The sequence below is a fragment of the Ammospiza caudacuta genome, chromosome 6 (genome assembly GCF_027887145.1).
Source record: "Ammospiza caudacuta isolate bAmmCau1 chromosome 6, bAmmCau1.pri, whole genome shotgun sequence".
In the NCBI taxonomy this organism is placed as follows: domain Eukaryota; kingdom Metazoa; phylum Chordata; class Aves; order Passeriformes; family Passerellidae; genus Ammospiza; species Ammospiza caudacuta.
Window position 1 is genome coordinate 36,534,387 of NC_080598.1, and position 13,960 is coordinate 36,548,346.

Below are 13,960 nucleotides of genomic sequence, written 5' to 3' on the forward strand. Positions count from 1 at the left end.
GTCTGTGAGAATGGAGATCAACTTCAAGTCAATGCATGCCTATTTTGGTCTAAAAAGAAGCAGTGTGACAAGGTGCCCAAGCAAATCTTAACAGGTTGTTTTATCTAGGGCATCATGAGCTGCTAGTATGGTTATGTGGCATTCAGAGCAATACTCTACATCTGTCGTGCTGTAGAAATGTAGACAGTAGGACCTGCAGTCCTTGTACATCTCAATGGGGAGAGATGCCGCCTGAGAAATTTCTTTTTTTTAGATTTTAGTAGTATGTCAATGCATCTCATGTTGACAAACTGGAATCTTTTTTGCAAAATATAATTCTAGTTAATCTCACAGGGAAATTGAAAATATCCTGCTTACTGTGAAGTAAGTGAAAATTCAGGGAAGCTGTTGATGACAGGCAGCTAAAGGAACTCCGCAGCCAGTTTCTTAGTTAAAAGTCCAACTGAAATATTCTCCTGTAAAATCTCAAACCATTTTTCTATACTACATGGAGAACTTTGGGTATTAAGAGCAGCAAAAAATTCTGTCACCTGTTAAATGAGGAAAACATCTCTGACTGTAGGAGAATCGGAGCAGGACACCCTAATATAGGCCAATAGCGGCACACTGCCAGCTACACCCGTGAAAACTCCAACATTCCCATTCTGGACCTGGCAAGAAAAGGCAGAGACCATTTTCAAAACCTTTGTTTCAAAATGGAAATATTCTTCTAACGTTATATCTGCTTTATGTATGCAGTATTCTGTTACTTACTGGTGATTATAATAGGAAATCTTTTAATTAAGAACTTCATTAGTTCACCTTTAACTGCCAATCACCAGATAATTGGCCCTTTGCTAAGAGGCACTGCAGCTCAGGTATGCTAAAATGACTGTTTCTCAGAATAACTTACTGAAAGTAAGTTATTTTTGGAACTCATTTATAAGAGAACTTAATTAACTATTCCAGATCATTAGGGATACTGCATTACTTTTTTCAATCCTCTGACAGGTTCCTCCAGTTATACTAATTCATTATCATTATTTTCAACTTTCTAGGCAGAAAAGGGTGAAAAAGAAACACTGAGCCATTGCAGGCCTTCTGCACAAACTAGCCAGTACTACCCCAAGATAAAAGGCAGCTTTGGTGGATTTCATTGTTTGAGCTGCTGTGGCAGTACAGCAGAATGTCTCGGGGCAAGCAGTTTGAGAGATGGTGCATTTCCTTTTGTCCACTGTCATATGGCAGAACTTTTTAAGAGCAGTGACACTACACAAGAACTATTCCATAGGTGAATGAAAGCAAACAGATTTTCTCATAGAATATACTCAACATAACTTGAAAACAGCATCCTTTTGGGTAAAATGCAAATTTGTTTTCAAACCCCACTTTATTAATTCAATTTTGATATATTTCTCGAATTCTGGGACCCAAATGCCACTTTTTTATTTGTGCAATATAACTACTGATGTCTTCACCAAGTAGCAGCGAAAATTCCATTTGCAGTAGTAAATGAAGCAGACCTTGGTCCGGTCCTACAGTATTGTATTTAACTTCTGCTTTAAACAAGTCTGACTTGTAAGTGGAAATTTGTTTTTTTAGAAGCTGTAAAACTGAGTGCAATAGAACCATTCCCCTAAAGCCCAGCTACATTGTATCAACAATAGATTAATAATAACAGACCTTTTTGAAAATGCAAGACTTCAGAATTACTCTTTGCAGATCTTCTAACAATGCCTAGAAAAGATCTTTACAAGTCTTTGTGCATTTGTTCTAAAGCTGTCTGATTACATCTACAGATTATATGGCCTCTCCAGTTTACAAAGCAGTAGAATAATTTATGTACATGATTTTTACTTTCCACGTATCATTGTTAAGTATTGCAAATAAGCATACTCTAAGAGTTCACAACTACTAGCCAAATTATTCTTTTTTGTGATAATAAATAAGTAAATATGCATCATTCAAACCCACAAAATATAGAGATGATGTATCACAAAATTACCTTCCTCTTTTTTTATTTTCTGGGTAATAAATCAAATAACTTTGTTCTGTCTTTTTTACAGTTCCTCAGAGGTCTGTTATTTTCTACTAGTTCATGTACTAGTTCATGCAGTATTGTTTCTTTCATTTTAGTAATCTCTGCTAAAAATCTCTCTTCTAGTTCAGAACAGGTCTCCATTACCTTCGTGAGCTAAAAAACAGAAGTCCCAAACCCTAAAAAAATTTCTGTGGTTTCATCAGAATTTCACATCTAAGACAATTTCACATCTTTAGATCACCTAGGATGTTCTGAAGAGCAGAGAAGGCTTTCAAAGATTTACATATGATGTCATCATCAATTAGTAGGAAACTCAAACGCCCTGTAAGCAATTCCAAGGCAAGTCAAATATTCAGTTTCATAATGCCAGCCTGTGGTGGCCAAAGCATGAACTGAAGATTTATATTTTTAAAATGTATGTTTTTTGCAACTATTCTAACGCAGAAAAATCTATTTTATGTTTACTACCTCTTCACAACTATTTAGCAAATAAGTTTTATATCAATTGTCATTTCTTAACTTTTCAAAAGTGTATTTAGGAAGGCATCTTCTTAACTTTTCAAAAGTGTATTTAGAAAGGCATCATCACCTTCGTATCTGCCCATAGTTATTCACTCCTATTTTACAGTGATTTACTGTATAAATTGTGTGCTGACTAAAATCATCTAAAAAAAAGTGGCTTTTCAAGCTGTTTCATGAGCTGTACATAAAAAATATATATACACACACACACATATATATATATATATATATACTTGTTTCACTGTGCATTTATTTTGGAACATTTATCACTATAACAAAGTGGTTTTTTTAGAATGCTTTTTTCCATCTTATCTCTTCCTGGGAACTTCATACTCAGCAGCCTACGTGCAAGGAACTAATGCAAAGCCCGAGTGGTACAGATTGTTATATAGCATTGTATAATATCATGTTACAGGGGACTGCTAAGTTAGCCCTCCCAGCGCATGAAGCATTTATCCCAGCCTGGAGGGACAAAGCCCTGTGTGACATTTGCCCCGCAGGAACCATGAGCTGGCACTGCAGGCGGCAGGCCGGCACTGCAGGGAGCCCCGAGGCTCACCCTGCAGCACTCTGCTGGTCCCGCTGACCCTGCACACCAGGCTCCAGCCACGCTGGAAACCAAGCACACACCAGCGGCTTCTTGCCCCATTTTAGTCTCACGGGCCCTGGGAACCAAAGCCTGGAGAGTGGCGGGCCCTTGGACTGCTGCTTGAAACCCTGCCACAATACCAACAGCAATGCCCTTATCTGCTGATATAGGACTTCTAAAGTTAGTCTAGCAATAAGGTTTCTTCGAGAGAACTAACCCACCCACATGTTTCTTCTGTGGCATGGGGGAAATAAATTGTGTGTCAGGTGTCAAAAGACTGGGCACCTGGGTAAGCTTGTGACTTAGCTTTCAAACCTACAGGGGCGTCTATCATGTGTGCCATGGCAGGATTGGTCAGAAAATGGGCCCAGAACAGGGATGAGATGAGGAGATCCGATTTTCGGTCTGCAGCAGCTGAAGCCGAGGACGCAGAGGGACATTTTGTGCTCGCCTGCGAGCAGAGAGCAGCCAAGCAGCCTGGTCAGCTCTGCTGTTCCAACCTCCCCGCTGCCGCAACCACTGGTCCGCTGCGACTTGGAAAGCCCCGCAGCAGCTCCTGCCCTGCCAGCGGGCCCTGCTGGCTCCCTGCCCCGAGCCGCGGGGGACTGGCGACTGTGCCCTACAGATCCCCCGCCGGGCACCTCGAGGGGGTGGCCTCCCTCGGCTGGCCCTGCTCCCTAGGCAGCAGTCACTTGGAGCAGGTCCGCGGTTCTTCGCTGAAGGACAGAAGGCAACAGACAGGCACGGGGAAGCGGCAGGAGGGCGATACCCTCAACCGGGCGGCCCGGGCCTGCCAGCGCGGCCGCCCTGCCCTCCATAGGCGCCCGGCGCTCTGCCTCCGCGGCCGCTCCCTCCTCCCGCCCGCCCCCGGGCCGAGCCCGGGCCGCGCCGCCCCGGCCGGCGCGCAGCCCCGCGGCGGAGGCAGCGCACCTCCCCGGGCACGGGTGCCGGCCGCTCGCCGAGCCTCGGTCCATGCAGGCAGTCTGCCGGCCTGCCCCGGGAGGAGGGCCCGGTAGGGGAGGCGGCCAAGCGGTAGCGGTAGCAACGGAGGAGCCGGCAGCGTGCGCAGCCCAGGGTGGCTGTGCGACCGGGCTCCTTCCCCGCTGCGCTTGCCGGCTGTCGCCCACCTCCCTGTCAGTGTTACCGCCCCCGGCCTGCGAGAGCAACATGAGAGTAGTGGCTTTGATCAGGTAACGCGCTGACGGAGCGCCTATGTGAGCGAGCGAGGGGCGTCTCGCAGGCGGAGAGAGGGCGCGGGGAGAAGCCCTGCCTGCCCGGGGGTCGCGCTCCACCCAGCGCCACCCGGGAGGCCCGCCCGGCCCTTTCCGCTCGGCTTTCCCGCCCATGCGTTTCCTGCTGCCTCCCTTCCCCTGGCCTGCCGACGCGTTCCCAGCCGGCTCTGCCCGTGGCCCCTGCAGTGGCCGCCTGCGAGTGCCGCCGCGGGCCGGTCCCTGCCTGCGCGTAGGGAGAGACTGGGAAGAATTCCCGTGTTACGGCAGAATTCAGGAATAACTGGTCTATTTTTAAAACTAAACAAGCAAAACCCAAACACATAAGCCACCCCACAACCGACCAGCACAGCCGCAGTCCCCCAGCCCAATCCAGACGTACGGTAATGTGCCCCAGTCGCTTGCGCTGCGGTGTCCCGGGCTCTGCGTCTGCAGCGAGGCGGGAGCCGGAGCCGCCCGGGCCGCCGGCAGCGCCTTCGCCGGGGGCGCGGAGCGTGGGCCGCGTGTCCCGCTCTGAAAAACGGGGTTCTGCTCATTTGCACTTCAACATCCAGGTGCTTCTGCCTTTCAAGTACATTAAGCTCTTTCAGTATAGATTTCCTAAACTCTTAACGATAGATTTTTGCAGTGTGTTTTTTTAGGAGAGATTAAATTTTGCCAGTTTTAAAGTGATGAAGCTAGCTATTTTCAATTGTTGGAGTTGGACACAGCCGTGTCTGTCAAGGGTTGGATCTCCCCCCCACCCCCATGTTTTTTGTAAGTTTCTTTGTTAGTTTCTGCAATTCTTGTAATTTTTTTTAAAGAAATTAACATTTTCTAATAAGGACACGTATGTGTTTTTCTTGAAGAAACAATAGTTAATTAAAAGAGAACAAGCTAGGAAGTCTCTGAGTGGAAAAGAATTGTGCAGATGTGAGCTGTGTATTTTTATTTTTGGGTGCAGTAGCTATTTACATAAGCCAAAACATCTAATGTATTAAATTCTTCAGGGAATGTCAAATATCAAACCTTGTTGAAAGTGAGATTTGGCCACAACAACTGCAAATAATTCCAAACCTCATGCAAGGAGACAATACAGGAAATGTTGTCTGTTTTTCTAGATTTGCTGAAATATGGTGTCGGGAAAATCAGTTTCAATTTTTTAAATTTTATTTTATAGATAAGACATTGTCTTTCAGGATTATTTACTTTGATATTCTCAAAGCAGAGGAATGTGTTAAAAGGCAGGATGGAATAAAATCCTGTAAACAGGTTTCTAACACAATTGCTATTTTAATGGGCTATTTTACAAGGACGGATTTAGTTTCAGTAATAGTTTTAAGAAGAGTTTTAAAGAGACATCAAAGTGTCTGAAGTCTTTGTAACAGAGCTAGCCAAAGATCAGAGGGGAAAAAAAGTATTTGAAAAGTGCTTCTTACTTTTGCAAAGGTCAGGATTATGTATGAAACTACTTTAACCTGTTTTTTTTTCCTTGTAGAATGTTGACCATACTAAAAGTTGATAGTCTTGTTTTAAGGTGGTATTTATGGCGTAAACGCTGCATTTTGTTTTGTGCCAAATCATAGACATTTTAAAGCCAGTCTTCAACCTGAAATATGATGTTTTTCAACTCTTTAAAATTCTTCTAGAATTTTCTGAACTGTAAGTGGTTATACTTGTCTATAGAAAGGAATTTTGCTTAGAAGTCTTTTATAGGTTCATATCTTCACAGTTACCCAGGGGTTTTTTTTCTTCTGGTATTTTGTTTATAAGCCTGCCTGTTAACATACTTGCAGAACCCTGACTGACCTCACTTTGGAGCTTTCTGCAGAAAGGCCTGTGGCTTTTTTTCTGTGCTGGGAATTGAGAGGTGTCCCCAGCATATCTCAGTACTTGTCTTCATCTCCCTTCTCTGGACTGTTCTGAGTCCGCCTTCCTCCCATGGGCATGGACTGGCTGGTGTCATTGATCTTAACCATGTTGTGTTTCACATTTAGTTTGGAAGGTCTTGTGGGTGGGCACCATGTAGTTTGTTTCTTGATACTGGTAGCTTTTAGGACTATGGTAAATAATGCAGAGAATAAATAACAGGACAGTACCATGTGATTCAGTAAGCCCAGATTTCCACCTACTAACTGGTGGTCCAATGTAAGCAATATGAAAATCAATATGCTTCTTAAAATTTCTTTATGTGTATATATATATATATACACATACATTAATTGGAAGGATAAATATATTTATTCTGGTGACATTTTAATTTTTGATTTCAATTTTTTAAATTATTAAAACACTGTAAACGACATAGGCAATTATCTATTGTCATACAAATATTTTTCTGAAGTGCTGTTTGTAGCTGAAATCAGAACCAGTGGGAGACTTTTATTTTTCAGCATAAAGTCACTCAGAAGGAAAAGAGTCTTTGTCTCATTACTCTGTTGAGCCTGGAAGTTCAAATTATGAGGTGAATACTATTGACATTTTCAAGGTATCAAGAACGGTGTCCAAAAGGAATGAATGTATGATTTAAATTTTTTTGTCTGTATATAGGTTAGAAGAAAGTTGCTGGTATGCATTAGAAGAATGTTAAGTAGAAGTGGACCCTCCAAGTAGGATTCTATCATATTTATATTTACTTTTTAGCACTGAAACAGAAGCAACTGCTTTATGAAAATCTGTCAAGTACAAAAGGATGCCATGTTTTACACTGTTTCTACTTCAGGTTTGAATTACACAACAAGTTCAAGACAGCATACAGAATTTCTGCATGGATAAAAGCAGAGATTTAGGGGAATAGCCAAAGAGTTTCATTCCTCTAGGACACTTTCAAGCTTTTGGGCAGAGGGCTAGATAAAAGGGAGAGCTTAAAGCTGGACATTCTGAAGAAGTTTGTTTCAAAACCACAGAATCATTTAGTTTGGAAAAGACCTCCAAGATTATCAAGTCCAACATTTGGCCGATCACCACTTGTCAATTAGGCCATAGCACCAAGTGCTGTGTCCAGTCATTTCTTGAGCATCTCCAGGGATGATAGCTGCACCACCTCCCTGGGCAGTCCATTCAAATGCTTGACAACTCTTCCCATGCAGAAATTTTCCCTGATGTCCAACGTGGACCTCCCTTGGTGCAGCTTGAGGCCATTTCCTCTTATTCTTCACTTTTTCTCTGGTTGAAGAGGCCAAGCCCCACCTTGCTCCAACTCCCTTTCAGGTAGAGACAGTAATAGTGTGACCACAAGGAGCACAACAGTCTATTGTAGCAAGGACTGCTTGTACTGGATGTTCTCCTGTGCAAGTCTCAGTGATTCTAAAACAAAATGCAGTTTTACAGAGCTTATATAGATCTCTGTTGCAGTTCCTGCCATGGATTTTGTGTCTTGGCATTTAAAGAAGCTGCATAGAATCTCCACCTGCAGTTGTAGTTTGAAGGCCAGAAGTCTGAACATGGATCTTTTAAGCAGTGTGTATTCTAGAGCACTTTTACTGTAGGTCGTAATGTTTCTTTTTCTATTGATTAAAACCCATAGAGACACTTTTTCAGTTACATCAAGAGAACAGAATTCTTTCCTCACTGGTAGCAGAAAAGGTTCCTGTAGATCTTGAATGAATGTCAAAATTAATTGTATCCTCTGTGTTGGAGAATTATCTCTTGGCCTCAAACAAGAGTATGATCATGTTTGCTTTTATATATTTTTTACTGTCATTAATAATTTTTTATTTGCAGTGAAATGCAGTAAGAAATTCATATGTTCTATGCAGTGTCAACTGAAACTACTGCCTGTAATAATTAAAGTTTTTGAGAATGGCAAATATGTTCAAAATATGGAAGGTTTGGGCAACATATCCCATGTAGGAGAAATGTTATTCCTGACATATAGGATCAATGAAGTTGGAGAAGACCTCTAAGGTATTGAGTCCAACCGTTAACCTAACACTGCCAAGCCCACCACTAAAATGTGTCCCTAGGCATCACCTCTACGTGACAGACCTAATTTAAAAGTATTACTAATGCTGGCAACTCACTGGAGCAGATTTTGGGGTTTTGATCCAAATTAACTAGTAATGAGTACATACTAATTCATCTCTGGAATAAAAGATAATCTTTGAGGAGATTCCAGTGGCAGTGGCTCTTCTTCATGTAACCTCTCAGATTAATAGTAGGATACAAAACTCTTTATGTGATTTATGGTTACTGTATTTAGGCACTATGCATATGTATTAAATGTATGGTGAAATCATTCTTTTTCTACTGTTACTATTCTACAGCTCTTCGTATTTCAAAACTTTATAAACAGCTTTGATAATACTTACTTTTGAGCAGTTAGTTAAAAGTTATAAGAGGCTAAAACTTTTATCTGTGCTTTTAATTGCCACTATTTTCTTCTCCTTACAGTGGTGGGAAGGACAGTTGTTACAATATGATGCAGTGTGTTGCTGCTGGGCATCAGATTGTTGCTCTTGCCAATTTAAGGCCTGCTGAAAATACAGGTATGAAAGCCACATTTCTTGCAGGAAATTTTTAAAAAATAGAAACAATGGAATCGCAACCATGCCTGAATTAAGTTCCCGTATGTGTTTTGTCTGGTTTTGCATATTGAAGGCCAATACAGAGACTTGGAAAAGGTACAAAAAAGAAGATGCTATGGAGATGTATTAAGTGTATTTTTCCTTAAGGGAAAAAAAGCCCACAAGAAGAGAAGATCAGTTAGAAAAAGGCTTACACAATTTTCCTGGTGGTAAACAAAGGGGTTGTGTGAGGTCAGTAGCACAAATGCTAAAAGCTGATAGATGATGTCATCAACCAAAAGTAGCACTGTACTTCTAGAAATGTTCTAAACTGGTGCTCAACTAAATGCTGTAAACCATTCCAGCTGCCAAAAATGCGCCATTGTGCTGCTGCTCATCCATTTTTATCTTTGTGTGTCTTTCTCCATTATTCTAACCCAGCATCTGTGAACTGCATTGAGGAACTGATGTGGGTTGAAACTGACCTCGATACATGTATTTTTCCTGCTTTTTTCCTTTTAGACTAGAATGGTTTTTTGATCAGTTTCTCATGGGCTACAGTTTATTTCTATGACGAAGGATGGGAGAAACTCAGGTAGTCAGTGTGAGCTGAGAGGATGAGCTAAGTATTTGTATATTGGACTATAGCACAAATTGAAGTGAGACTGGAAAAGCAAGTGAGTTGTTTCCACTTGGTAGGGGAGAATGCTAAAGTATGTTAACTAGGTTCACTGTTCAGCATATGTTAAGCAATTAAGTATGGTATTTGGTAACTGTACAGTAGGAGGGTACACAGAAAGGGAAGGAAAAAGGGAGCTGCCATCACAAATGAGTCACGGGCAGAACTGGCAAATGCTAGGAGAGTGTAGGAAAATTTATTTTCTGGGTAGCTAGGACATAATAATCTCTAATCTTGTTGAAATATGTTGTCTTCAAACTAATTTATCCTCATCAGAAATGTAGTATATTACCATTAAAATCATCAAATGCTCTCTTTAAGTGTGTAGTTGTAAATTTTATAGAAAGTTAATTGAGGTGCTTCAGGCAATAGTGGATTCAATGCCATTCTTTTTATTTTATCTTGTACCACTGTTGCCTGGAGAGTCTCAATTAATAAAGAAACTGTGTATTCTAAGCAGAATATCACATAAAGACTTTATCATGTTCATGTATGTTGAAACCACTGAATTTGCCCTTAAATCTACTCTTCTGGTGTGGGTTGGCTAGTTGTGATTAGGGGTTTGGATTTGCCTGTTTTGTACAGAACCATATCTCTTGTGTGGCATCAAAGGTGACTGACCTAATTCTTACATCACAAATTAGTTATCTTGGTCAGTTACAGACCTTTTTCTTTGTAAGATGTGCTACACAGGTATACAGCAGAAATGCTTGATGTCTCTGTGTAAGGTCAGAGAAGTCCCAGAGTTACAAATTAGCATTAAAAGAGTGAACTTTGTTAGCTTGTAATAAAGTGGAGCTTTCACCAATAATGATATATTACTTTATAAATCTCTTAGAAATATTATCTGAAAAAAATATGTATAAATTATTTATTGTATAGTTTGAGATGTAATTCTAATTCATGATACTTGCATTTTTAGCTGCTTTTTCCTTATCTGATGGCTACAAACTGCTTGTAAGAAAATTTAGTTAATTTTTCTCTCATGATTAAGGAAATAAGCTTTTTACTTATTAAACAGTGTCAAAACGTTGTAGTGGTCTACTTTTATTCCACCTAAACAGAGGTAGTCTCCTTTTGTGATGACCATGATAACAATTTTAACAGTAAAGGTTTTTGTACATTTTGACAACCTCGTTCAAGTTGCTTGTTCTGAATATTGCAGTGCATTACAATTTTCTTGATCTGAGTATGTTGAAATACATCTGAGTTTGTGCCTCTGACCTGTCTTCCTATTAAAATTACCATGTGAATGGAAGCAGAATTGAAATGATAGGAGATTTTTTGGATGAAGCAGGAAGAAGGAAAGGCACCACAATTTGCAAATAGGCAGCATGTTTGTGACAGATGTCTTCCTCTCCATACGTCTGTTGGGTGGAGAAATCTATTTTTTTTTTCTTTCCATGTTTATAGTGGTGTTGTCACCAAACATCTGTTTGTGAACTGAAAAATATTAACATTTAGATTTTCTCAGTGCTTTGTAGTATTGTGATTATCTGTAATTGTTGCAACAATGTACCTGATATGGTTGTTTCTTAATTGTGGCAGGGCAGACTGATGAATTGGACAGCTATATGTATCAGACAGTAGGACACCATGCCATTGACCTATATGCTGATGCATTGGATTTGCCACTCTATCGTGGTTTTATAAAGGGTACCAGTGTGAATACTGGAAGAGTATATACTGCATGCCAGGAAGATGAGGTTGAAGACCTTTACCAGCTTATGAAACTTGTTAAGGTATGCTGATTGAAAGCAATTCTATAGTTGGGGATAATTATATTGTTTAATTCATTTATGAATTTAAGTAAATGATCCACTTAGGTTTTTAAGGAAAACTGTAAGAAAAAAATGGAAGACTTTTACAGGTTTTACTTCTATTCCTTTCTTCTTCCTTGCTCTGTAAATATATGGTATAACTATATTCCTTTTCCCCCAATGTAAATCATACTTATTAATCCTCATTTCAAGCCAAAACCTTTTTCCTATTTAATGAAAGGACCTGTAACAGGAGCTTGGCATGTACAACAAAAAACATAATTGTGACAATCATCTATAAATAGAATATTTAGCTTATTTTTCACTTGTAATAATGTATTGCTTGATTACTGTAATGAGAGATCTTTTGGATTTTGTGCATTTATCAGTGTGTGGGAAGTAATGTCTAGACACTTCCATTTGAGTACACTTATGATGTGTAAACCAGAATCTGTTATTTGTTTGTATGTTGCGTGTCATTCTCCAAGTATTACAGAATATTTCACAATGATAGTTTTGATTCTGGTAGCCCTGTGATTATATTCTAATATATGACGCAGTAGCAATGACATATATCAATCCTTTTTAGCTATAAAATGAATTCAAGAGAGACAATGAACCACTTTCTAAACCACTTAAAATTTATTCTCTGCTCTTTTGCAAAATCTTTCGTACAGTACTTTATTTCTACCAATACTAAATCAGACTTCATTGAAAAAAATAGAAAACCTCATGTTGACTCTAGAGGTTTTCTACAGTGTTTGAGTGAACATACTATGTCCATTCCAGCTAACTGTGTTGATTACTGCAGTGTGCAGTACTAAAACCAATACACTGTTCAGAAAATCATAACTTCTATTTTAAAGAAAGTAAATATGTGATTTTATTGATCAAACTGGTATAGACTACTTAATGAAACTTCAGATAAAGGTATTTGTAGTCTTCATGTCAGGTATTGAACATTTTCTAGCTCACTTGCCTTCATTAAAATGATAATTGAGATTCATGAACCTAAGTACTTCAGGCTTTATTCTGTATTCAGTTAAAAAAAAATCAAATTTCAGGTAAGACCTAAGAATGTGGTTTGGATGCAGAGTACTTCCTGACCCATCTTGGAGTCGAATGTTGCATCTTGTAAACATTTTTGGCAAAGAAATTATGTTGTTCTAATGTAAAATCAAGATCATAGACCTGTGTTGGAGTTTGAGACTACAGAGCAGGAAAATAGTTGATGTAGGCATTACAGCCTCTAGTTGTTCTGGGCAGGCTTAGGTTGGATATTAGGAAACATTTCTTTACTGAAAGGGGTATCCAGCATTGAACCAGGCTACTTGGGGAAGTGGTTGAGTCACTATCTCTGGAGGGATTTAAAAGTTGTGTGGACTGAGTGCCTAGAGACATGGTTTAGTGGTGGACTTGGCAGTGTTAGGTTAATGGTTAGACTCAATGATTTCAAGGGCATTTTACAATCTGAATGATTCTGTGATTATACTCTAGAGTGCTTCACAGGGGTTTTAAATGGAATGTGCATATCCTGCAGTACAGGAATCAAAAGAAATATGATACAGCAGTTTGAAATTATTTTTGAACCATGATAGTATTAGAAATTAGAAGGACTGATATCTACTGTCTCTTAAAGCTGCATGCTAACAGCTTTCTGCTGCTGGGTAAGGTAATAAATTACTGATCAATTTAATTAAAAATGGGCAAATTAGTGGCAATTAAGATGATACTTCCTCTGCACTTCTTGCTGTCTTTGGAGGAATGGATCCCTGACATAAATTAATGCTCCTGTTAAATCTTGACAACTTCTGCTTTGGAAGTTTGTACATGATAATTATAACTATAGCTGAAAGAGATGTTATCATGTTGTCTGGAACTAAATAACTATTTATTTCCTGTATAGAAATATTAAGCCCACTGTATGATATCTTCAAGTTATAAATATTAACGATATACTGCCTTTATGTTAGACTTTGTATAATGATGTCTTTACAGTACAACCTAGCTATGGAATTCTGAGACAAAAGTTTCAGTAAGTGTCTTGCATATTTTGATGAATAATTGCAAAATTATGTGGAGAAATAAACTACTGCAACTGTGGTATTTTAGTTCTAGGAAGACTACTAACGTTTTTTTCTTTGTTAGCAATAACTTTGAAATCTTTCTGGTTTTATTTTTTCACATTTTTTAATAACTGCTGTTTTGTAGCTTTACTATTTAAGTCTTACTTAAGATTTTGCTTTAGGAGGTTTTTTTCCCAGATGTTAATAGTTTTAAACAGAGAAGTCAATTTGCATTCTCTTGAAGGGAGGGGATGAAATCTGTGGATGCCTTGTCAAAACCATCTTTGAGTGACTGTAATTTTAAAACACTGGTCAAATAACATAGCTCTTTTTTTCAGTAAATTGGGTCCAGGACTACAGGAAAGGTGTGTCTAAATCAAAATCACAGAGTGTACCTTACGTTTCCATTGGCAAAGAACACTTCTGTTGCAAGTGCTTATTTACTAAAAAGTTAAAGCACTTTAATAAAACTGTATGAATTTGGAAGTATACAATGTTTTTAAAAACAGTGCTATGAGAACAAGATTTCTAAAGAATTAAATATTCCTTCACAGTTCTGTGAAACCCAGGACAACAGTCCTGTTCTAGTTCATGTGACTCAGTGAGTAATA

The 13,960-nt window shown here is 39.4% G+C and overlaps 1 protein-coding gene across 1 annotated transcript in view; it reads left to right on the forward strand.

Moving 5' to 3' along the window:
* The first annotated feature begins 8,738 nt into the window (after positions 1 to 8,738).
* The window catches only part of DPH6 (diphthamine biosynthesis 6), a 180,189-nt gene continuing 174,967 nt past the window's right edge, over positions 8,739 to 13,960 (forward strand). Inside the window, exons 1-2 of the mRNA XM_058807369.1 lie at positions 8,739 to 8,826; positions 11,072 to 11,265. Coding sequence (XP_058663352.1) covers positions 8,757 to 8,826; positions 11,072 to 11,265 — 264 coding nt within the window. The 5' untranslated portion in view covers positions 8,739 to 8,756. The remainder of the gene's footprint in view (positions 8,827 to 11,071; positions 11,266 to 13,960) is intronic.